The 27170-nt window shown below is 41.2% G+C and overlaps 1 protein-coding gene across 13 annotated transcripts in view; it reads right to left on the reverse strand.

Moving 5' to 3' along the window:
• MYO3B (myosin IIIB) overlaps nt 1-27170 on the reverse strand; it is a 489550-nt gene that overhangs the window by 345809 nt on the left and 116571 nt on the right. For all 13 annotated transcript variants that reach the window (XM_047872791.1, XM_047872792.1, XM_047872794.1 and 10 more), the window contains one exon: nt 16188-16333. In XM_047872791.1, the coding sequence (XP_047728747.1) occupies nt 16188-16333 (146 nt within the window). The remainder of the gene's footprint in view (nt 1-16187; nt 16334-27170) is intronic.

Here is a 27170-nt window from a genome sequence, read left to right on the forward strand (position 1 = left end):
CTCATGTGCCTACATCCTGTCTAAAAGCAGACTAAGTCCTGCTAGGCACATTATGTAAGCAGGTCTTCATTTCTACAGAAACACCGCCTAGGGGTTGATGGGGTGGCAGTCTGCCCAACACCCAGGACTCTCCTAGGCAGAGCACCTCCCTTCCACCTCCAACTCTCCCACCTGTAATCATGCCTCTGGCAGTGCTCCAGGAGCAACAGACTCAAAACTAAATAAAGTCACTGTATTTGTTTCCTAGCGCTGTCATAACAAAGTACGACAAATTAGATGGCTTAAAACAATAGAAATTCATTCTCTCACAGTTCTAGAGGTCATAAGTCCAAAATCAAAGTGTTAGCAGGAACATACTCGTTCTGAAGCCTCTAGGCAAGGATCTTTCCTTGCTTCTTCCCACTTCTGGTGGCCCAGGCATTCCTCAACTTGTAGCAGTGCTGCTGTCTTCCTGTGTCTCTGTTGTCACACTGTCACATGTGTCTCTGTATGTCACAAATTTCCCTCTTCACAGAAGGATGCCAGTCATATTAGATGAAGGGCCCACTCTGCTCGAATATGATCTCATTTTAACTTAACACATACATTTGCAGTGAGCCCATTTTCCAAATAAGGCCACATTCTTAGGGAGTAAGGGGGTTAAGACTTCAAGGTACTTTTTGTGGGAGACACACTACAATTCAGTCCAAAGCAGTCATGGTTGACTATTCTGCTGGAATTCTCTTTTCTACCTTTACATTCTTCATAACGTGCAATATGTTCTCATTTGTATCATCTGTCATTTCTCAATCTCAACCAGAGTGGGAATGGCAAAGGCAGGCACCAGAATTCCCACCAGCAAATATATTTTTGAAATATAAATAAACAAACAACAGTCTAATGGTTATTTGGGGGCAGGGTTTTTCTCAACGTTGGTTGCACTTTAGAATCATCTGGGGAGGGGCATCTGGCTGTTTCAGTCAGTGGAGCATGCAACTCTTGATCTTGGAATTGTGAGTTCAAGCCCCGTGTTGGATGGAGAGATTAATTAAAAATAAAATGTAAAAAAAAAAAAAAATTGATCTTAGCGGGGAAGAGTTAAGATGGTAGAGAAGTGGGGGGACTCCAGGCTTTCCTTGTCCCTCAAACATAGATAGATGAGGTCAGATTATTTGGAATACCCAGGAAATCAATCTGCACAATGGCAGAAGGATCTCCACAGCTGGAGGGAGCTAGCATGGCAGGTATGAGGCTTACTTCAACAAACAAACCAAAGCACACCTAGTTGAAGTTCCAAACACTCCCCACTGCAAGCAAGGAGGAACTCTGCAGGGGACTGACCAGTGGGAAAGAGCAGCCAAAATGCAGCAGCAGAGTGCACACAGCATACACCAAAAACACTTCCTGAAGTTCCAGGCCCTGGACCATGTATGACCCCTTCTTAATATAGCAGTACTCTCAGGTGCAGGAAACATAACAAGCTTTTAAAACATGCAAACGACAGAAACTTGGCCAAAATGACAAGAGGGAGGAATTCTCCCCAAAAGAAAGTTCAAGAAGAAATCACAGCCAGAGAATTGCTCAAAACAGATATAAATAATATACCTGAACAAGAATTTAGAATAACACTCATAAGACTAATAGCTGAGCTTGAAAAAAGCATAGAAGACAGCAGAAAAACTCTTGCTACAGAGATAGGAGACCTAAGAACCAGTCAGGATGAATTAAAAAATGGTATAACTGGGATGAAAAATAAGCTAGATACAGTGACAGTGAAGATGGAAGAAGCAGAGGAGAAAATTGATGATATAGAAGATAAAATTAGGGAAAATAATTAAGCTGAAAAAAAGAGGGAGAGGAAATTATTAGATCATGAGGGGAGACTTACAGAACTTAGTGATTCGATAAAATGAAACAATGTCCAGGGGCACCTGGGTGGCTCAGTCAGTTAAGCATCTGACTTCAGCTCAGGTCATGATCTCACAGTTTGTGAGGTCAAGCCCCATGTCAGGCTCTGTGCTGACAGCTCAGAGCTTGGAGCCTACTTTAGATTCGGTCTCCCTCTCTCTCTGCCCCTCCCCCACTCATACTCTGTCTCTCTCTCTCCCTCAAAAATAAACATTAAAAAAATAAAATAAATTAAAAAAACGAAACGTCTATATCATAGGAGTCCCAGAAGAAGAAGAGTAAAAAAGGGAGCAGAAGGTTTATTTGAACAAATTACCGCTGAGAACTTCCCTAATGTGGGGAAGGAAACAGGCATTCAAGTCCAAGAGGCACAGAGAACTCCCCTCAAAATCAAGAAAAACAGGTAAACACCATGATATATCATAGTGAAACTTGCAAAATACAAAAATAGAGAATTCTGAAAGCCGCTAGGGATAAAAGGTCCTTACCCTACAAAAGTAGACACATAAGGTTAGCAGCAGACCTGTCCACTGAAACTTGGCAGGCCAGAAGGGAGTGGCAGGAAATATTCAATGCGCTGAATGGGAAAAATATGCGGCCAAGAATTCTTTATCCAGCAGGGCTGTCATTCAGAATAGAAGAAGGGATAAAGAGTTTCCCACACAAAAACTAAAAAGTTCATGACCACTGAACAAGCCCTGCAAGAAATTTTAAGGGTGCCTCTCTGAGTGGAGAAAAAAGAAAAAGAAGACTAAAGCACCAAAGACTACAAAGGACCAGAAAACATCACCAGAAACACCAACTCTACAGGTAACACAATGGCACTCAATCTATATCTTTCAATAATCACTCTGAATGTAAATGGACTAAATGCTCCAATCAAAAGACATACGGTACCAGAATAGATTTAAAAAACAAGACCCATCTATATGCTGCCTACAATAGATTCATTTTAGACCTAAAGATACCTGCAGATTGAAGTGAGGGGATGGAGAACCCTCTATCATACTAATGGATGTCAAAAGAGAGCTGGAGTAGCCATACTTATATCAGACAAACTATACTTTAAAACAATGACCACAACAAAAGATAAAGAAGGGCATTATACAATAATTAATTGTATATCCATCCATTGTATATACAATATTTAATTGTATATTATCCATCAAGAAGATCTAACAATCATATTTATGCCCCCAGATTGCAAGCACCCAAATATATAAATCAATTAATAACAAACATAAAGAAACTCAATGATAATAAAACCTTAATGATAGGGGACTTTAATACCCCACTTACAACAATGGACAGATCATCTAAGCAAAAAATCAACAAGGGAACAATGCTTTGAAAGGCACACTGGACCAGATGGACTTAACAGACATATTCAGAACATTTCATTGCAAAGCAGCGGAACACACATTCTTCTCAAGTGCATGTGAAACATTCTCCAGAATAGATCACATACTGGGTTACACATTAGTCCCCAACAGGTACAAAAAGACTGAGATCATACTATGCATATTTTCAGATCACAATGCTAGGAAACTTGAAATCAACCACAAGAAAAATTTGGAAACCCCTCAAATACATGGAGGTTAAAGAACATCCTACTAAAGAATGAGTGGATTAGCCAGGAAATAAAAGAAGAAACAAAAAATACATGGAAGCAAATGAAAATGAAAATACAACAGTCCAAACCCTTTGGGATGCCACAAAGAGGAAAGTACGTTGCAATTCAGACCTATCTCAACAAGCAAGAAAAGTCCCAAACATACAACCTAACCTCACACCTGAAGGAACTAGAAAAGGAACAGCAAATAAAGCCTAAAGCCAGCAGAAGAAGGGAAATAATAAAGATTAGAGCAGAAATAAGTGTTATAGAAACAAAACAAAAACAAAAACAAAAACAAAAAACAGTAAAACAGATCAATGAAATTAAATGCTGCTTCTTTGAAAGAATAAACAAAGTTGATAAATCCCTAGCCAGACTTCTCAAAAAGAGAGAGGATGCAATAGATAAAATCACAAATGAAAGAGGAGAGATCACAACCAACACCAAAGAAATACAAATAATTATAAAAGAATATTATGAAAAATTATATGCCAACAAACTGGGCAATCTGGAAGAAGTCAAACTTTCACTCTTTGCAGATGATATGATATAATCCAGGGGTGCCTGGGTGGTTAAGCGTCTGACTTCAGCTCAGCTCATGATCTCAGTTTGTGAGTTCCAGTCTAGCATTGGGCTGTCTGCTGTCAGCACAGAGCCCACTTCAGGTCCTCTGTCCCCCCTCTCTCTGCCCCACCCCCACTTGCACACGCACTCTCTCTCTCTCACAAAAATAAATATTAAAAACAAACAAAAACAACAAAGAATTCAGTGAAGCAATGGGCAGATGACATGAATAGACAGTTTTCCAAAGAAGACATCCAGATGGCTAACAGACACATGAAAAGATGCTCAACATCAATCATCATCAGGGAAACACAAATTAAAACCACAATGAGGTGCCACCTCACACCTGTCAGAATGGATAAAATTAACAACTCAGGAAACAACAGATGTTGGCAAGGATGTGGAGAAAGGGGAACATTTCTGCACTGTTCATGGGAATGCAAACTGGTGCAGCCACTCTGGAAAACAGTATGGATGTTCCTAAAAAATTAAAAATACACTACTTGGGGTATCTGGGTGGCTGGGTCAGATGAGTGTCCAACTTCAGCTTAAGTCATGATCTCCTGGTTCATGAGTTCAAACCCCACATGAGGCTCTGCACTTTTAGAATTCTCTTTAGGATTCTCTCTCTCTCTCTTGCTGCCCCTTCCCAACTTGTGCCCTCTCACTTGCTCTCTCTCTCTCAAAATAAATAAACATTAAAAAAAATGTAATCACTTTAGGGACTCTTAATGACAGAGAACAAACTGAGGGTTGATAAAAGGAGTTGGGTGGAAGGATGGGCTAAACGGGTAATGACCATTAAGTAGGGCACTTGTTGGGGCTCAGAGTGCCCAGTTGGCTTGGTCAGTTAAGCAATTTGGGCTCTGATCATGATCTCAGTTTGTGAGTTTGAGCCCTGCAACAGCCTCTGTGCTGACAGCTCAGAGCCTGGAGCCTGCTTTGGATTCTCTGTCTCCCTCTCTGTCTGCCCTTCGCCTGTTTGTGCTCTCCTTCAAAATAAATAAATAAACATTAAAAAAAAAAAAAAAAAGGAGGACGGCACTTGTTGGGATGAGCACTGTGTGTTATATGGAAGTGTTGAGTTATTGGGATCTACTCCTGAAACCAATACTACACTGTATTTTAACTAACCTGAATTCTAATAATAATAATAATAATAATAATAGTAATAACAATAAATTTTTAAAAATTGATCTTAGAATCATCTGGGGAAACTGTGAAATATAAAGCAATATGCACGTTATTACAAACATGTATTTGTGTAAATTAAATATATATTTTTATAAATGCTGCACATGACCCCAGATCAATTACACTGGAATCTCTGGGGGTGGTGTCCAGGGGCTGGTATTTTTTTAAAAACTCCCATGGGATTCTAACCTATAGCTAAAACTAAGAACCCTGTGCTGCGTGAGAGTCATTGCTGTAGAGAACAGCCCTGGCCCTACAGTTGGGTGATTACTCACATCCCTCTCTACTGAGCCCCTTCGAAACGCAGGGAGGAAGCCGAAGAAAATAGTTTACATAGGCCCAGTTATCTGAGTGCAAAACATTCTGCTTACAGGTGGTGCCATTTCTGCCCCTCTGAGAGTTGAAATGATGGACTGGTGAAAGAGTAGAAGCAGAAATAGCACCCAAGTGTCCAAATCCCCATTTGAAATGCTAGCTTCAGGCCAGTTAGAGTTCTGCCTAGATAAGACTCTCCTGAAGCAGAGTTTGAGTGTGGTGCCCAGAATGAAGCCATCATTCCAAAAGGGCTCTGACTGGGACAGAACCAATGTGGGGGTGGGGTGGTATTTGTTCTGTTTATTAAACCTCATATTAACCACACATGATGATCTTCCTGTTTGACTCCTTGGGCTTACAGCCACAATTAAATTCATTTTCCCCTTGTGGGTTATAAGGCCGTGGCTGTCAGTCTGTAGAGCTCACCAGGGTTTCTGAGTTGCTTGCTAGAAACCCCCATTGCTCTTGACAACTGAGATCTTTTGGAGTTCCAAGTCTGTCATCCCACATACCAGCTACCCTTCATTTATGTGAACAACAGGCTACCAATGTCCTCCAACTCATTAAAATTTTAAAACATTCAACAGGTAGGGTGATCAGCAGAGCCCTGCCCAAGGCCTCCAGGACTTCCTCTGCCATATTGACATCGACACCATTACCCAGCATTCCTTAATACAACCTTTCTTGGGTACGATCCATCACTACCACCATTCTCCAGCCTACCTTCTCCACTTTAGCCACAAAGATATCACAACAGATTTTACCTAAAGGCAAAATTACAAATATATTATGTCTAAAACAATCCCCCTTTTGTAGCAGCCTTTCAATAATGCCAAATAAGGAAACTAATCTGACATGACTTACTTTTAGTGAACCCATGCTAATTTCTAATGATCACCACTTTTTCTTCTAAGAATTCACAAATCATTCAATGAAAAAAAAAAAAAAGAATATTAGTAATTAGCCCATAAAGTCAAGCTCACCAGGTAGTAATTTGCAGATTCTGCCTTCTTCTCTTTTTTGAAGAATTGTAGCATATCCTCCCTTTTCCACTCCTCAAACACTGTTCTTATGCTGCAGAATTCTTCCAAGATTACTGACAGTGGGTCAGCAGTCTTACCTGTATATTCTCTCGGTACCTGGGGTATCACTCGTCCCAGCCAAGAAACCTGAACTCATCTGAAACAACTAAGTGCTCTCCTTACAATCCCCTTGACTGGTTTGAGTTTCTGTCTCCATTTGCCAATGTTTTTAGCCTTTCCAGGCTGGGCTAGAAAAAAGTCATTCTCTATGGTGGAAAAAAATGGAAGTAAAATGGAACCCGATCCAGAGTCAGTGCCCTCTGCATAGAACTCCTATTCCTGTCCCTTTACCTGGGGACAAAACATTTCCAGAACCCGGAAGAAGTTTGTACCTATCAAGGAGGCTAAAGGGACCCTGTAGAAGGAGGCAAACAACCCCCGATCATACAACTCATCCACCAAGCAAAGTCACCACAAAGATGGAACTGATGGGAAAGGAAAGACACTGTGGCCCCAGTTCTCTTCAGAGAATGACAGCATCACCCAACTCACTGTAGACACACTGGGAGTTGGGACTAGGGCCAGCTCTGCTTCCAAATGGGCAGTTCCTGTCATACACTCATGGGTTTGTATGGGGGCAAGAGGAGGGTCCTTATCTCTTAGGAGTGTGTCTATTAACAAAGAAGTTGTGACCATGAATATTCATGGCAGAGTCCTTCAAACAGATACAGTAGTAGTAGCAAGGATTTACTGAAAATCAGTCTTGATTCTCTCTCAATTCCCCATACAATCATCATTCAATCACTTAGCTAAACTTCCAAATGATTGATCTCATGGGTAGCTCTTTTGAGTAGAAATTTTTAATTCTTGAGCTACACGGGAAAGCAAAGTGCTTTTTTGGGATTTTTTTTCTTTGTTAGCAACCAGCAAAAATCAATTGTTTACTATGAACTGTTCTGAGCACTTTACATTGATTCCCTGCTCACAACAATTCTGTGAAACTGATAGTTTTCACATCTCCATTTTAGAGGGTGAAGCTAAAGCACAGACATTAAGTAACTTCATCAAGTTGATACAGCTTAAAGGTAGTAATGGTAGTATTTAAACCCACAGAGACTGACTGTAGAACACTCAGCTGTGGTAAACTGATTGCAGAAATAGACCAGTTTTCTACCCCTTTCTGTATCTATGCTTGGAACCCTGTCACCAATGTGAGACCAGCCCCGGCTAGCCTACCAGGGGATGAGAAACCACATGGAACAGAGCCAAGTCACCCTAGCCAACGTCATCCTAGACCAGCCAGCCCCCAGCCAAATCCCCAGCTGACCACAGATGCATGAGTGAGCCCAGCCAAGATCCACAGAACCACCCTGAGACCCAACAGAGTCGTGAAAAATAATAAATGATTATGGTTTTAAGCAACTAAGTTTGGGGGTGTTTTGCTACTTACCAGTAGATAACGGATACACCAATGCTTAACCACTACACTCTATTTTCTTTCACTAGTTTCATCTGACTCTAGGATTCTCCCAGAATGGATAGCTTCAGCTATGAAAAGCCTTCCTCCAGACTACCACCTTACCTCTCTTCATCCTTGTGTTGCCCCACTATGCCAACCTATGAAAGCAGTTTATAAATATTCCTCACCTTTACTCCCCCGTTTTTTCTGGAATCAAGAGGAAACTAGGGTATTTCAAACCCTTTGGTACTATTTAGAGCTCTGTTTCGTTGTCTCTCCTCTTTGCCCATCTCGCCATCATTTAGGAGCTAAGTTGGAATTAGCCAAAGTGAGTGGTGCCAAAATAATGAAATCAGGGTAATGAGGGGAAAAGCACAGGTAGTGCTGTAAATTAACACGTCTCATTCTCTGGCCTTTCCCTTCTCTCAGGATGGGCTTCTTACTCAACATGGATGGGGAGTGGCAGGCAGTCCCTGAAGGCACACTCCTCCTTTGCCACCTGATCCCCAAATGAAAACCTGCAAAGCTGAACTCTTCCTGCCTGCCAGGATTCAGGGGGCAGCAAGCTGCACCTCCACAGGAACTAACAGCCCCAGCTGCTCAACTCAAATTAAAAAAGAGTTCAGAAACATGTTCCACAGGGTGGAGGCCTTCTGGGGCATTTCTTCCAGCTGCCTCCAGCTACTGTGTTCCCAAGGAAATGAAGAGGCTACTCCAGGGAGAGAAGGGGCACCCCTAAAGCATCCTGAGGAATAGGGACCACAATCCCCTTAAAAATGGGACTAGAAATCTCCCAAAGAAAGAAAAACATTCATAAAAGACTATTGTTTTTCTACTGGAGTATTTCAAAACTTTTTTTTTTCCTGTTAGGAACTCAATAAATGCTAAATGATGCTAATTCTTCTAGCTCTTCTTGCTTTATGAGGGAAGCTGGGATTGTGAGGGTTCTTTGCTCAAAAGGCCAATAGCTAAGCGACCTGGGTTGGTGAAGAGAAACCAAAATTCCCCGGGGGCAGATCTAGCCTTACTGTGCCATTAAACACCCAACCCCCTCACTCATTACACTTCAACAACAATAGTTTAGTTTTAATTTCTTTTCCATATATTTCACAGCCCTAAGGGAAAATGTCCTGTGACAATTCTGTAATAGTAAGACAATTACTGGTGACTCAGGGCTCCCTGCTGCCTCTGCATCCTCTCACAGCTGAGGAGCAGGCTTCCCATGTAGGAACAATTTGGTTCCTGAATTAGTAAAGTCAGAATACAAAGAATCTTTACCTTTAAAAAATGATAGAAATGCAGATGCAATTTGATGAAAATTCAGTGCAAGGATTCTGTTTCAGAACAAGAGTCAATGGTAGGCATTGGGTCCCTGAAGAAACCTTTCAATTAAACTCACAAATGTTTCAACTTACCCTTTCTAAGCGCACCACCCACATCATTCAAGAACCCTGAGAGTATCTTTTTTGATTTTTCCTCCTTGTTCCTCTTTTCTTTACTATCCAACTTCTGCCATTTTCACCTTTGACAATGAATAAGGAAAGCACAGGAAAACTGTTCTTCTTGAGAGAGGAAAAAAAAAAAAAAAAAACCCTGCCTTACAACTCAAGCGCTCAAAACAAGCCTAATTCAAAGTGAACAGTTAGAGATGTCCTAGGTTAAAGGGCATAGCCATCCCCAAATACCCAACAGACTGTTCCAAAACATTTCTGTGAATGGGTAGTTCAGAGCTTGGAAAGCTTTTTTCCCATAAGCATAAAGTTCTAGAGACAGGCTAAGTCCTCAGACTCGACCATAAAACTCTAGTTGGCCACAAGAGTCTAATAACACACCCAAAGTGAGAACTTTAGGTGTTACATTGCCTCCTCTTAAATAACCATTTAAAATAGTTTCCATGAGAGAATGCACGAGAGGATGCCAGAAACAGATTTCTATTTACCCCAGAACCAAAGTGAGCTTTTCCAATCAAAAAAATAAGAGGAAGGTGAAGGGGGAGGAGATTCTGGCTATACCAGAAATAGCCCTGATGTGGCAGACGCAAGTTTTCCAAGAAGGGTAGGATGGGACAGGAACTTCTGGGTACAATAATCATAACCTGAAATGCCTCTCCAGTTTTATGTAACATATGTTCTACAATTCTTTAGTTCAAACACTTAAGTTCCAAATTAGGAACCAGAAGGCAGCTGCTCAAAAGGGAGTTTGGAAAAGGAAGGGATTTTTGGTTTTGGGGTCATATATAAATCAATGAGCCAAGCAAGACCTATATTCACCTGTGATGACACTTTTGATTTCTATTCTTCGGTTCTGTGGCTGACACAATCGCTGATGTTAATAAGATTCTCTCAGGTTTATAGTGTCCGTTTAAATTGGGAGCAGGAAGAAGGATGCTGGATTATAAGCTTCTTAAAGACTGAGATGTCCTATTTATTTCTGTATACTCCAGTCCCCTTAGTGCTTAATTCATAATTCATTGACAAATAAATATAACTGAAGAGGGGCTTTAACTTTTCAATGTGTAGTTGATCCTTGAACAACATGGGTTTGAACTGCATGTGTCTACTTACATGCAGATTTTCTTTGATAAACACAGTTCAGTACTGTAAATGTACTTTCTCTTCCTTGGTTTTCTTAATAACATTTTCTTTTCTCTTGTTTAATTTAGTGTAAGAATACAATATATATTGTCAAATTGGTTTCCATACAACACCCAGTGCTCATCCCAACAGGTGCCAATTTGACAATAAATTTCATATTAAAAAATAACAATAAAATTTTTTTAAAAAAGAAAGAAAACAAGGGATTACATGCAGAAAGAAAAAGGAGAGACAAACTAAGAAACAGACTTGTTAACTACAGAGAATAAATGAAGAGAGGTGGGAAGGGGATGGGCTAAATGGGTGATGGGTATGAAGCAGGACACTTGTTCAGATGAGCACTGGGTGTTGTATGTAAGTATTTAATCACTATATTTTACAACTGAATCTAATATTACCCTGTATGTTAACTAGCTGGAATTCAAATAAGTTCTTAAACATGTGAAAAAAATATAATATATAATACATATAACATATAGAATATGTGTTCATCAACTATTTATGTTATCTGTAAGGCTTCCAGTCAGAAGTAGGCTATTAGTAGTCACATTTTGGGAGACTCAAAAGTTAAACACAGATTTTCAACTGCGTGGAGGGGTTGATACCACTAACCCCCATGCTGTCCAATGGTCAACTATAGCTGCAAAACATATGGGCTTTGGAGTCAAAGTTCTCAGATTCAAACCATTTTCCTCCATAGGTGCATAACCAAGGGCTTCTAGTTTTCTCCTCCAGAAAAAAGGGTGGTGATAGAATCCACCTCAGGGTCATTGTAGGGATTGATGCATTTATATTTGGGAAACACACAGCACTGTGCCTGCCGCACAGTTAGCAATCAATAAATCTAAGCTATTATTATTTTTCCATCATCATTTAGCTAGCTATCCTGTATTCTGCCCCAAATTAGTTTCTCAGGGAATTTAGAAAACATGAAAGTTGATGGTATAGCAGGTTGAACTGTGGCCCCCAGAAGATATGTCCACTTGGAACCTGAGAATGTGATCTCATTTGAGATAAGGGGCTTTTGCAGACGTAATTAAGGATCTTGAGATGAGATCATTCTGGATTAGGACAGGTTTTTCTTTTTTTTTTTTTTTGTTTTTTTTCAACGTTTATTTATTTTTTTGGGACAGAGAGAGACAGAGCATGAACGGGGGAGGGGCAGAGAGAGAGGGAGACACAGAATCGGAAACAGGCTCCAGGCTCTGAGCCATCAGCCCAGAGCCCTACGCGGGGCTCAAACTCATGGACCGCGAGATCGTGACCTGGCTGAAGTCGGACGCTTAACCGACTGCGCCACCCAGGCGCCCCATAGGACGGGTTTTTCTAAAAACAGTAACAATGTTCTTATAGGACAAGACAAAAAAGAACACACAGAGAGACGGGGAAGAAAGCCACACGAAAGTGGAGGCAGAGACTGGGGTTGTGCTGCCACAAACCAAAGACGACCGGAAGTAACCAGACCTTGGAAGGGGCAAGGAGGGATTGTCCTCTAGAGCCTTCAGAGGGATCGTGGCTCTGCCAACATCTTGACTTCAGACTTCTGGTCTCTAGAACAATACATCTGTCTTATTTTAAGCCACCAAATTTGTGGTAATTTGTTGTGGCAGCCTTAGGAAACTAATGTACCGTTTGGGTACAGCTTGGAACAACCTAAGTTTGGTGACAAAAGCAAGCCCAAATGTGAACTGGAAATTATCATGAGTTCTCCTTTTTGCAGTGTACTGCAGGGAAACTTCTCTTTAGAAAGGGAAAACCACTGGCTTTAGGAACTGGAATGTTCAGGCCATTCTGGCCCATCCACTCCCAGCCAAAGACATTTCTGCTGGGAAAGCTGAAAACATTCTACACTTATCCACAAGGAATGAAGTGGCAGTACTATGCAAGTGTGGCAAGAGTCAGCCTCTATCTGGCCCCAAATAAATGGGCGGGCAACACAGCTCTTAGCCTTTGTCCAACAGACACAGCCACACTGGTCCCCACTGCCTTCCTGACTCCCATCTATGAAGGTCAAAGGGGCCATGAGGCAAAGATTCCAAGCTAAGGAAAGATACCTAGTTGCCAAGAGAGAAATATAATTGTATATTTCTCCTAACTCTATGGGTTCTTGCAATTACATCTATGAAATGGATCTCTCTTTAAATGAAAAAAATATATCCAGGTCATCAGCAAGATCCTTCTAATAAGCCTTTGACATTTTAAAGGAGTCCTCAGGAGAGGGTCATCAGAGAGATGTTGTCAAATCCACTGATGCCCAAAGAAATGGTTTTCATTCTTTTCCTCTCTTCTAACTCCTAGAGAAAAATAGCAGCAGACAGAGCAGTGACTATCAGAGAGGGGTGACTTTTTTGGAGCAAAGGCGTTAGACAAGATGACACATGCTGACGGGTTCTGCAAATAGTGGATGCTGTCACAATCAGCAGATAATTTCTGTGTGTTTGCAATGTAGGAAAGACTGTGAGTCACGAAGCATTTCAAAGACAGGTCACGATTACTCCATGTGTCATCTTCTAACGTGAAGGTCAAAAGAAAGGAGAAGGTGCCTCCAGAAGAAATGGAGGCAGAGGGGGGAAAAGTAAGGAGCCCTGTGTGCAGGCAAGTCAACCACATCCAGGCAGGTCTTGCTTCATGCTTTCTGACAGTGTCCAGGGAACCTGTGTAATTATCTGCCTGTTGACACCTGAGGCTCTCATCTCACATGTAACCAGCACTTCATTCTTTCCTAAGTCCTTCAGAACCTGTGAAAGTTGTATCTTCCCTGACTCAGTAAAGGTCTTCTTTTCTTCCCTTATTTGGTACTTATTTCCAGTAAGGAAGGTTGCAGGGAAGAGGAGAGTTAGGAGAGCCAAAGAAGGAAGCCACATACAATGTTCTGGATCCTAGAATACTCTGAAATGGACTTCATTGTTTAACTAGAGGGAATTCCAGAACAGCAAAGACACTCATAACCAAATAGGAAAAAAACCAGAAGCCAAATGGATTAAACAGATTTTTGTCATTACTTGTCACTTTCTCTTCTCCATCAGGAAAGAAAATGCTGAAAGAATGAGAAAATGAGAGAGGGAGAGAGAGAGTACCCCGTGAAACACACAGGTAAATAATTTGAGTGCCCAGTTAAAATATGTAAATGCTTAATTTTTCCACTCTCCATCAAAGAGCTTTTCTGAGGAAATGCATATTTTTAGCACTCAAAATTAAGATAGTATGAACACATATGCACACACACACACACACACACACACACACACACACATACTTGCTTGGTCAATCCACAATACTTCGTAACAGCAATGCATAATTCTAATTGACAGGGTAATTTTTTTTTTTTAAATGTTTGTTTATTTTTGAGAGAGAGAGACAGAACACCAGCAGGGGAGGGGCAGAGAGAGACTGAGACAGAATATGAAGCAGGATCCAGGCTCTGAGCTGTCAGCACAGAGCCCAACGCAGGGCTCGAACCCATGAACATGAATGGTGAGATCATGACCTGGGCAGAAGTCAGACGCTCAACCAACTGAGCCACCCAGGCACCCCTTGAAAGGGTAATTTTTAAGTAAATAACTTGGGGAGTATAAGATGCTGTGCAGTATATGCAAATATGCTACATTAAAAAAAAAAAATCCATCCTTCCTGCACAGGAACATCAAGTTGGTTGTTAAGGTTGGGACAGTGGCAAGTATTCAGCACACAGAATCTCACTGAGGATCTGCTGACTGACTATTGTTGACATTTCCCAGTTTGATCTGATTCATCACTTGTGCAGGAACCAAGAGATGGTAAAAGGGCAGGAGATTACATTAAAAGGAGAAAAAGAAAGCTTCAACGTATGTTAGGGTAAGAATCCTTGTTTCCCCTAAGATCCTTTTCTAGCAATTGTCCTGTTCCTGGGATTCACCCTGTCCAGAAGCAGGCAGTGGGGGGGAGGGAGCTTGGTTATTTGTATTTCAAAGGTCTGGGAGCTTCTCCCAAGATGGAAGAAGTGAAGTACTGAGATTATTAGAGATCAGAGACTTTGCTAGGCACAGAAGCAAGCCCAGAGGAGTCATTGGAGATGAACAGTCTATCTAAACACACACACACACACACACACACACACACACACACACACACACACTTTCTAAGCTGCCTCACATTTATCACCGTATGAAATTTTTGAACAGGTGGTCTGTACACAAACACATACTTTAAAAAAGAAAAAAAATATATACCCAAGTAGATGATGTCTTATCAGAAGTACATATATCTTGCTAATCAGAAGCCACACCTTAATTCTGATCTTTGGGAAATTATGTGGCCACAGTAAATAAATGGTGAAAAGTTAATGATTTGTAAAAAATCAAAGCATACACACATATCATCCCAGACACCATTTCTCATTTTCTGACATATTACTGCATACAACAGTGCTTTTGGTCCTGCATTCATACTTTGTTTTAAATGATCACCAGACTATATTAATTTTAAAAGCCAGGAGCTTTGTCTGTTCTTCCAATCGTCTGGACTTGTGTTTGTACTTTGGAAAAAGCAAAAAGACCAATCCTGACTTGGGTGGGAATCATTTTTGGAATAATGGTGGGTAGTGGTTCACATCTGGATTAGGTATAAAACGATAACATTACGATGATGAACACCACAGGCTTCATCTGCATTTAAATAGACCTAATCAGAAATGCAAATTGCAATCAGGAGAGATTTTTAAAGGCTGTGTGATTGTGCAGATAAGGAAAGGTTAACACTTGCACTGTTAAAGTAGTTAAACAGCTCCAAGCCGGCCCAGAGCCTTCCTTTGAAAGAGAAATGTGGAGGGTACAAATCTCTTAATCTGCAACCCAGCCAGGACAGAGCTCACCCGATTGCTTCCTTTTCGGTAACTAGAAGCTTAAGCGGCCAAACAGCAGTCCAATTCTGATGAAAGACAAACAACCAAATCTCTAGTACAAACCCCTAATGAATACATACAATAGAAAATATACTGGCATTTAAATACCCTCCAAACAGACCTCTTTCAGCACAATGTCCCATTGAGATGGAAATCAGGGGATGGAGAGTAAGTCTTATAACTGATTCACTTAGCTGATGTTTTTTAGTGCTTCTCTGGGTGTATACGAAAATATAAAACACATTTCTTATCTCCAAATTTTCCTGAATACTCGAGAAAGATTCCAATAAACAAACAGAATGACCAGATGTGATTATATAATTAAAAAGAGAAAATCAGCATTTAGAGAGATTATTTAATCCAAAATTGTATTTTTAGTCCTCTTGTGCAAAGCACAATAAATGAGTATCTCAGAAAAATCAGAGTACTGAAAATCTGCAATGGTTACAATATAGTCCTATTATTCTTTGGGATATGCTTTCAGGAACAGTCATCTTTCTTCCCCCACTCCCCCCTTTTTTTTCCCCAAAAGAAATACATTTTACAATTAGGCTTTCTTAGGTTTGGCCAGAAATTGTTTACGAACTACTTATTATCCCTCTTAACCAGACTCTTTCACAAAGAACTAATAAGCCAAGAGCGCCATCTTGTGTCCTACCTTGGAATCTTAAAAAGCGTTTTCACAGGATGCATGTCAAAGAGGGGAGGGTCTCCATCCCCCAGTTCAATAGCAGTGATCCCCAAGGACCAGACGTCACAGCGAGCGTCATAGGAAGAGTCATACTGCTGCTCACAAGCAATGACCTATCAGACAAAAACAAGACACATCAACCCCACTGCCACCTCAGATGTCCTAAAAGACCCTCAGCCGATCTTAGCCCCCTTCTTAGTTCCCTTATTTACACTGATATTGAATTCCAGAGATAATAAGGTATGTGTTACCTAGAATTTATTTGTGTGTGATTAATTTATCATCTGGTATGTTCGTTAGCCTTTAAAAATGTGTCATTTCAGTACAATAAACATACACTGAATCCTCTAGGTACAAGTGCAAGGGAAGAACAGTGCAAGGGAAGACACAAGAGTGGACACCTCACTGAGCCCACTCTGACATCCCTTAAGGCTTTGTCTGCATCCCTCACCTCACTGCCAGCTGCTGAATTCAACAATGAGGAACAGTTGTTCACGAAGATGCTTGTTACCTGCACAAAATCCCCAGGAGTGTGGCCAATTGAGCAGAAAGATGTTGGAAGACTGATGTGGTTAACCTAAAATAGGAACCACTCCTTCCCATCCCTTTTTTCCAGGAACATCTGCCCCCACCTCAAACTCCAACAACTGGTTTGTATTTCAGCAGCAGGTGCTATGTCAGTGACTGGCCTGATTGGATATAAGAGCAGCAGAACCAGAAAATGCCCCTGGGTTTGTCACCGGGTTGGAGACCATGGAACCTTGTGAGGAAGTCTCTATCTTTGAGTCAAACATGAAAAGCTCCTCTACTCAGACTCAGAGGCTATCACAATGGGGTTGGAAGAAGGTTGGGGTAGGCGAGAGAATGAAAGAACTAGATGTCCCTACTATTTGACCCAGAGAATGGAAGAACCAAGCGTCCCTATTTGACCTGAAATCTGCCTTCTTAACCAAGGATGACCTTTGGCTATGGACAGACAGGTGGGAAACTTTGAGAGTCTGATGATGTACAGGTCCAAACAGCCTATGAGGTAGACAAGTGACATCACTGGAGAGCAGTGAGGGGCCAGAGCGACAGGCCTGCCTGCCCTGTTAGGCCCCCAGAAAGTATTTGGCTTTAACTCTGAGTGAGATGGGCCAACTGGTTGTGAAGAGCAGAGGGGTGAGATTTGGCTAACATGTTAGCAGGATCACTCTGGTTGCTGTGCTGACGATATACGTTGAAATGGGACATGAGTGGAAGAAGCAGAACCAGTTTAAAATGCTACTACAAGAATCCAAACTACAGATATTGACACAGTGAGAAATAATCACACTGATTACATAATTTTGAAAGTAGAGCCAACCAGATTGGCTGACTGGGGCTTATAAGAAAGAGGAATTAAGGACAAGTCCAGAGCTTTTGATATATGAGCAATTCCAGAATGGAACTGATATTTAATGAGACAGGGAAGGCAGGAAGAGAAGTAGGTTTGAGCTGAAAGCAGGAGTTCCATTTAGGACATGTTAAGTCTGAGATCCCTGTGAGAATCCAGATGGAGAAGTTCATTTTAGCCAGGTAGGTCTTGTACCTGACTAATGACCTGGAGAATAAACGTGTGTTGTTTTAAGCCTCACACATGCAATATTACTATGGCAATGACAGAAAATTAACAAACTGCTCAGACCCACTTAATTGGACTTACAAGGCCAAACGTGCCTATTGTCTTGCCTGAGACCTGATGCTTTTGCTCCTATAATTGCCCTCTACCCTCTCTTCTGGTTTCTGAACTGAAGAACGTTTTTCCATGTACCTGCAGCCCTGGCCTGATCCCAGCCCCATCTGATAGACTACCTGCCACAGAATATCCTGCCATACTTTTTACACATTATTTTCAAATGTGCATTCAAACTAAAGTTAAAATAATTCCAACTTCAGGACCAGAAGCCATTTCATTGCCCCACAAGACCTCACTTTCAACACCCCAATCAGGTGAGAAGTATCACTATTTTTAAAGATCTCCAGAGAAAGCTATTCAAACACCTTTCCTTTCAGAAATGACATCTCTAAACATGTGGGACAAACATAATTTTAAACCTATCAATCAGAGCAAATAGCTCACCATTCTTACATGTTCGTGTGAAGGAAAGAAAAATAAGACTGTCCTTCCCCAACAGAAGTTACAGTCAATTAAGATTTAAAGTGAACCTACAATAATTAAATGACAAACCACGGCAACTCTAAATGGCCTAAGACAATGTGTACTAGTATGTCCAGTGAAGGATATGGGCTCCAAATGCTTGGGATATTAGAGGGAGATCATGCCAGGGAAGCAAGACAGCAAAAAGCGTCTAGTGCCCAAACTCCACATCTTCAAATATGTTGGAGCCTGAGCACAGCTTCAAATGAAGTTGGAGGAAATTCAAATCAACTTCTAGCCATCTTGGATGAGACACAAAAGGTAGTTCCAAGAACCCATCCAAATGTGGGAATGGAGACATCCTAACGTTTCTCAAATGCAGTCGTAAAATATTCAAAACATTCATCTGGTTTCAATTTCTCTTTGCAGACAGACATTATCTTCAGTTCCATCTGATTGAAAAGTATCTTTTGGCCAAATCCTCTTCCCAAAACTCAGTAAGTAATGTGACAAATTCTTTAAGCTCAGCCTTCCAAAGAAGTTTACAGAAAATTTTGCTACTAAAATAATTCACAAATAATTACAGAGTGCCCACGAGCCAGTCATGGTACTAGGCCCCAGGGAGAGAAAGCTAAATTCACACCAAATTGAATCCTCATCATCACTCTGTGAGGTAGGTGCTATCATCACCTAGCACAGGTGTAGAAACTGAGGCACAGCATAGTTAAATAGCTTATCCATGGCCCACAGTGAGTCATTGTCAGGGCTAGAATTTGAACATAGAGAAGAGACCAGCAAACAAATCATTATAATATGATAAATGTGCTACATAATAAAGTTTATGTTCAAAGAATGGTTGAATTATCAGCTTCTGTACTCATATTGTGAATAAATTAACCAGGTTTCTTGAGACTTTTGTCACCTAAACTCCATCTTCTCAGAAGGAATCTCTTTTTCAGGACCAGTCCTTCAGAGGAGTGAAAGACCCTTATATGGGCCACATGTGTGATGGGATTTACAGATGCACTCTAAGAGGATGCATCTCAACTAAGGTCAACACATCCTGGATCTGGATTCTTAGATAAAGAATCCAACACCAAAATCTACAACTATTTCTTTTTTTTTTTTTTCAACATTTATTTATTTTTTGGGACAGAGAGAGACAGAGCATGAACGGGGGAGGGGCAGAGAGAGGGAGACACAGAATCGGAAGCAGGTTCCAGGCTCTGAGCCATCAGCCCAGAGCCCGATGCAGGGCTCGAACTCACGGACCGCGAGATCGTGACCTGGCTGAAGTCGGACGCTTAACCGACTGCGCCACCCAGGCGCCCCTCTACAACTATTTCTTAAGGAGAAGTAACCTCATTCTCCTTAGCATAGCATTCTCCTTGTTTCTAGGTAAAATAAAGCTGAATTAAGAATGCTTAGATGTCCCATTGGTCTTTGGTTTCCTTGCCCGGAGGAGAAGGCAACCTTTCAAAGAGCACTCTGAATCAGATGTTCCAGCCTCCACTAAGGACAGTGGCAATGGCAAATAAGTATATGGTGCTCAGACCAAGTTTCCCAGGTTCTGTAAGTCATATTAAGGGGATGGAGAGAGACAGGGTGAGATGGCACTGACTCAGGCCAGGACCCCAAACACCTCATTCTTTCATACCTCTCCAACTCACCTCAGCCAGCCCAAGGAGGAGACCCACCAAGGCAAGTGTATATGCTCCTTTACCTGGAGCCTTTGCTTCAATCATAGCAGTATTAGTGATGTTGATAGGGAATAGGGAAGAGGGAAGATAGAATAATCGTAAGAGAGAGCTCGGGGAAAGACCTTAAGGACTTAATATGCACAGAGATTTAATATGGGTGGTTAGGAAAAGGGACACACCCAGGAAGACTGACATTTTGATCCTGGGTGATCAGGAGAATGATGGTGCCATCAGGGATGTCAAGAAGAGAAGTCAGTTTGGCAGGCAGTATAACAAGTTCAAACTGGGTCTGAGTTTTACCCCTCACCAGATGCAGAAAAATATCTTGTGCTCTTTGGAACTCACTTTCTTTTCACATGTAAATGCAATAAGAAAACAAAATTCTATTAAGATCAGAAGCACAATATACTAAAGGGTAACAATAAAATACAAGTTTTCAGTGACTACCTGAAGTTGTATAATGCAGTAAATATATCTTACATTTCAGAACCGAATAGATTTTAATCTCTCTATTGTTAGTTGCCAACAAACTAGTCACAATTTGTGGTTTTAATATACAGTTCTAAGTACCAGAAGCAGATACCAGGTTGTTTATCATGAACAAATATGTGTATTTATCTTAATCCAGTGTTGTGAATAGAAAACCTGCTAATAAATGTCAATTTTACAAAGTATAGATTCTCCAAAGTTGATTTTAAAGTCCCACAGCATGTTGGAGGTTGATATGAAGAGAATATGTCTTCTGGAATGTTCCATGAGACATATGTATGGACTGTTACAAAATGCTTAGTGTACCCAGCAAAGGCTAAGAACATAGCATTAAATGAATCAAAATGGAGACAGAGTCCTAGCACAGTAATTGCTAGTGGCATAATCGCTCCAAGATTAAAATATTATCTCTCTGAGTCTCAATGAGTTTCAGTGGCATATAAATCCCTACATACTTCTGCATAGCCACTTTTAACAATCTTCAATTCTCTGACATATCAGTGAGTGTTTATACTGTTTCTGATTTTAATAAATAGTTTTATCCACTTGGTGTTAATCTACCATTAACCACATCATTTTTTTCTGTTTTAAAGGGGCTAGAGACTTGATGATCTCATCAAAGCGACCCTTGAAGTAAACAGAAGTAACCCAGGGTGAGGATTATAATCCTTATCTTTCTTCCCTCCCTGTCCACATCAATTTGTGGCACTCTTCAGAGAAGCTATGTTGAAAATCTTCAGATTGGAATTAGAAAATCTGAACTCTTGGAGCACCTGGATGGCTCATTCGGTTAAGTATCCTACTTTGGCTCAGGTCATGATCTTGTGGTCCTTGAGTTCGAGCCCCAAGTCAGGCTCTGTGATGACAGCTCAGAGCCTGGAACCTGCTTTGGATTCTGTCTCCCTCTCTCTCTGCCCGTTCCCCACTAGCATGTACGCGTACACACGCTCTCTCTCTCTCTCTCAAAAATAAACGTTAAAAAATTAAAAAATTTTAAAAATAATAAAAGTCTGAATTCCATTATTTACTTCATTACTCCATTATTATAAATACAGCTGAGTGCCTTTGAGCAAGTCCCTTGAAAACTCTGAGCTGAGGCGTCCTTAGTTATAGGGCTCTCACTTTCTACAAAGTGGCAAGGTGGTAATGAATGATCTCTGCTATCCCTCCTGCTCTCATACTCTATGGCTTTACAATTTCCAAGTAAGTGATTCTGGGACTGTTTTCAAACAGAGAGGCTAACCTCTCCATGCAAATTAGCTAGAGTGAACAGTAGATTATTCTGGGGTGTGAACCAGAAGGCTGGAATTTTTTTGTCAGGAGATTTTATTGCCAATATTTTGTAAAAGGTCTTAAGGTCTACGAAAAGATGCTGGTTGCTGTGATAATGCCTATGTTAGGGAAGATGAGTTTCAGTGACAGAGCAATTGTTTGGATGCTGGTTAATGGAGCATGTCCAGTTTCCTACCTTGAAATGCAAACTTACAGCTCTTCTGGTACACTTAGACCACACTGCTGCTTATTTTAGGAAGAGGAAAAGCACTAATGTTTGGATTACTAACAATATCTATGCATTAGAAGCCACAGTGCCCAATGGCCATAGCTACTTTAGCCAGAGGTGGGCTTGAGTCTCCCAAATGTGGGTCATTACCACCTTGGCTGCTAAAAACTTTTCTTTCTGGAAGGGCATGAGAACTAGAAATAAGTTTTCACTAAGAGTTTAGTTCCACTGGTCTTTGGAGCAAAGGCTGCCAGTCAACCCTCTTTGTTAGGGCAGTATTCTTTAGCCTTCTTCAGGCTAACGAGTTCCAAAGTTCCAAACTCTCTAAATCTGCCTGTCACTCCTCCCACCCCACAGAGGGAGCACCTCCTCCACTCTCCTGAAGGAGTTTATGGGGTAAAACTGTACCCACCACTTGATAACACAACTGCTTTGACAAATATCATCTCCTTGTCCACCCTTAGGCATAGAGTTGGTTGATTTCCATTGAGGATGGCTGACCCTTTCTTCAGTTACCAGGGGAATGACAGAAAAAACAACTGTCAGTAGCACCTGGATTGTGGGAAAGGTTTGTATTCCTGGTTGGTCAAAGAAAATCCCAGAGCCAGGCATCTTCATTGTGGTTCGCCATCCCCTCACTAGGTTACTTTAGCAAATTACCTAATCTCCCTGCACCTCTTCTTCCCATACAAACCAAGCAACCCCTTTCTCTGGGCCTTGTCTGAAGTACTGCTTATGAAAATGCTGGTTACCCACCGTTTTCTATGGCATCATAATGTTAGTTGTAGATATCACGGGGTCAATGATGCATGCATAACATCTATTTTATTTACTTCTTTAAAACTTTTTGCAGTCTCTAAAATGCTAGAGGGAGCATGAATTATTTCTATAACAAAAAAGAGCAAATATTGTCTGGTTTTTTTTGTCTTGAAAATGTGAATAAGTACTGCAAAGTTTGCTTCAATTTTCAAGGGAGTCTTTCTTTCAGAGTATTTGCTGGCTATTGAGATTCTTCATCAACAAGTTGGCACGTTAAAGGAGTGTCTTGGTCAGAACACTAGGTTCCTGTGAGACTAATACAAGAAGAGTTAAATTCCTTTCCCAACAATATCCCTTTCTATTGTAACCATGAGGCTGGGGGTACTACTCTCACTTTCTCAGGCCATCACCATCCCATAAAATGCCCCATGATTAGAGTTTCATCTCAGCCTAGGCCGAAACTAGGACTTGCTGATAAAGCTTTGAAGATAGGAGTGAGATCCACTTTCTATCTCCTACAAAAAGACTTGGGCTTTAGAACCTGAGGGAACAGTCTCTCCTCATCTCAAGGTATTCATTATCTGAAAAGAACACCTGTATTAGATTAGATGTAAAGGGGATAAAAGACAGTAACACATGAGCTCCTGCATTCAGAAAACCTAGATTTTTCCAACAAGATATTTAACTTATACCATGTATCAAATTATATATCAAAGAGCTGCTGGGCTGAAATCTCTTTCAATAATGTGATTTTAACCAATACTCTTAAGTAAATAATATTACAGAAGCACCATCTAGCATAAGGAAAAAATATTCTACACTCTTATAAAAAATAACTTACCAAACTTAAAAAAACAATAGATCCTATTCAGACGATCTCATTTTCCCACTAATATTTTAAAATGTCACCAAAAATACAGTTAGGTTCGCCTTATTTGTTCTAATTTCTCATCTTACTAGAACTGACTGTGTGATCTACAATTATAACCAAAGCTCTATATTAAAATTTCACTCAAGTACACAGGCAAAATGTTGTTATTTCAAGAGCTAAATTCAGCTTAGAAATCGGCAAGGCAAACAGACCTAAAGCTATTAATCCTTGGCTGACCTTGAGCCCAGAAATGCAGTAAACACACTGGCAAATAAGATGGGCTGAGAGGGAGGAAGGCAAATAGGTTTCCTAATTTTGCTTATGTAATTTATGCAGCATAATTGATACATGTTGTTGATCTTAAAGATTTCTAAAATAGAACTTATCTGGAATTAGAAATTTCAGTTATAAATATTCCAGTGGCAAATATTATTCATCAGCTTTACATACAAAAATCTTAAAGTGTTCCAAGCTGAGATACTAAATAAACAAATGAAGTCTCTTCCCTTGGATGAAATATAACTTCAATGGAGGATATATTTGAGATTTGCTTAAATTTTTTTTCCAATAAGGAGGTGGACTAGAAGAATTGAAATTGATGAGGTTGCTTTTTTTTTTTTTTTTGGTTCTTTTATAAAACTCAAGGCTAGCATTAAATCTATATTTTGTACACTGAGAAATTGCCAAAAATAAGTTAAATTATACTGTCCTTACAAAATTCAGGAAGGTCTTTAATTAAAATATGATGTTCTACAAGACTTTGCTCAGGATTGTAAAATTCAGCTTATGCCTTTAGAGAAATAAAACAAGGTTCAAATTAATGCCTGTACAACACTAACTTCCCACCATGGTAGTAGAGGATAGAGGGGGACTGGTTCTGGGTTTTATGCCAGCACACAACAATTTTTGCATTTAAATTGCCCAAAACCAAGGGGTGCCTGGGTGGCTCAGTCGGTTAAGCATCCGACTTCGGCTCAGGTCATGATCTCACGTTTCGTGAGTTTGAGTGCCGCAACAGGCTCTGTGCTGACAGCTCAGAGCCTGGAGCCTGCTTCAGATTCTGTGTCTCCCTCTCTCTCTGCCCCTCCCCCACTCACGCTCTGTCTCTGTCTCTGTCTCTCAAAAATAAATAAATGTTAAAAAAAAGAAATTTAATTCCCCAAAACCCCAGAAATGTGTCACTTATTCCTAATTATGTGATAAGCCCCATATTCAAACTCAGGACCGATATTCACAGAACTCCTTTATGAAAGATAAATCAGTGTGCCCCAATTTTTGTATGTGTCTTCAGTACTCAAAAGGTTCTGAATCCATGTGAGGACACAGCAAGAAGATGGCATCTATAAACCAGGAGGCTAGCCAGCCCTACCAGATACTGAATACGTTGACATGCTGATCTTGGACTTCCAGCCTCTAGAACTGTGAGAAATAAATGTCTGTTGTTTATTTAAAAAAAGAAAAAATGCTCTAAAGGAGCACATTTGCTTGGAAACCCAGGATAACCCCACTGCCCTCCTTTGTTCCAGCAGCTTCCCCTGCTGGACGGATGGATGCTTAGAAGGGATCTTAGGATTCATTCAGCCGCCTTGGAAACTGAGGTCCCAGAGTAGGGAGACCTACTGTCACACAGCTGGTTTGTGGCCACACCAGGAGCAAGCTCCATGGTTCCCTCACTAACTTCCCGACTGAGGCATCTCCTGAGAATTCTTACTAAACAGAGAACACTGGGTCATTGCCAAAGCCATTTCAGATAGCCACAGCCACAGTAACTTCCATACTGTGAACGCATAAGCACACCTCCCACTCAAGCAGGTAGATTTACTGCCACCTCTTGCTTCCTTGCTGCCCCTTTCCTTTGCCAGCTAATGCTCCATTTCTGCCACAGTACAGTTAAGGAAATAAAGAGCAGCAGTTCTACAATTCAGTTCATTTTACTGCTTGTTAGGCCAGTGAGGAAACAGATTGAGAAAGGTGAAGAAACTTGCCCAAAGTCACACAGCTAGTAAGTAATAGAACTGAAGCATGAGCCCACAAATTTTATTTGATTTGAAGCAAATCGAACAGAATAGCTGAATGCTCTAACATTCATAAAGGCATATCTCTTTATTTGCAAGTAGTCTCTGGATTTTGTTATCTCACAGGCTGATATCACCATGCAAACCAGGATGCCCTTGGGAATGTCAAACATTCCTACCAGAGAGTGATTTCCTTTAACTTTCTAAAACTATAGACACTATGGAAAAAACCTGGGACATAACAGAGCACCACAAATACTAGTCTTCCCACCCTCCACCTGATCCTGCCTCGCCCTACCCCAAGGCTCCTCTAGGATCCCAATCCTAATGCTGAATGGGACCAGCCTGCCTTTGCTTCCTTCTGACAGCTCAGTGACCATCAGGCAAAAGACAAAATGCAGAATTTGGCCTAGGCATGAATTCCCCTTCATGGGGCTGAGCCCCTCGGCCCTGGGCAGGGCAGTGGAGGCATTGATAAGAGGGTAGCCACCAGGTAATTTGGGACTCGGAGCTCAGGAAGAGCTGAGGCCGGCTGTGACATTCCTTCAGCAAACATTTCTGCCCCATATGAGAACAGTTTGAGCCTTCTCACCTCCCCAGAAAGGGGTAGGAGGACAGCCTGCAGAGCTCCAAATGTTCACAGAGGCCAATATTTTGATGTTTCTTGCTCAGTACTCAGCAGGGGAAGGTGGGGTGGAGGGGATATGAGGCCTCTGCTCTGGGCCTCACATGCTTCTGCACGTCTGGAAGCTGAAGCTCTCAGAAGGAGTCCTATATTTAGATCCTCCAGGAGGAAGGAGATGATATGTCACCACCACCTCCAGGACCAGCCCCCCCACCTCTGCACTGACATATGACACATGACTCAACTTCCCCACAGAGCTCCAGCTGAGAGGGTATCTATTGGTGGAACTGAGGTTAAGGCTAGGGCTGCACTCAGTCATTTCACCCTTGCCCTGGGCCCTTCACCCCCCAGAGCCCCAAGTATGTAGGCTGTGCTTCAGGGTTCTTCAAGGCAGAACCACTGTGGGAATACAGGCAGGGTCAGCCCAGAACAAGAAGGAAGGGAATCCCTCTGTTTCTTAGAAGCTGACATGGGAGTCTGAAGGGAATCAGGGAAGACATGGCTACAGAATCTCTGGGATGAATGTTTTGGGGGAAGACACACAGGTCTACCAGCCAGTGATCTGGGTTCTAAACACCTCAGTTGAAACTCCTGACCAACCAAGGCCTGCATTTCTTACAGTGATGTGACTGGCACATGGGATCCCAATAATCCCCAGCCATTTAAAACCGAGTCCAGTAAAAATGGCCTTTTTTCATCACTTCACCCTTACTGAGAGAGACCATATCTTCATTATCAGAGGAACACCAGAGCCACGGAACATGTGAGCTAGAAGACACCTTTCCCTCTGTAAAATGTAAATGTTCTCTGAAAAACAGAAGAGACCTGGAAGCAGCAACTACCCAAGACAATCCTTTCTTCTTACAGATGA

This window comes from Prionailurus viverrinus, chromosome C1, assembly GCF_022837055.1.
Source record: "Prionailurus viverrinus isolate Anna chromosome C1, UM_Priviv_1.0, whole genome shotgun sequence".
Taxonomy (NCBI): Eukaryota; Metazoa; Chordata; class Mammalia; order Carnivora; family Felidae; genus Prionailurus; species Prionailurus viverrinus.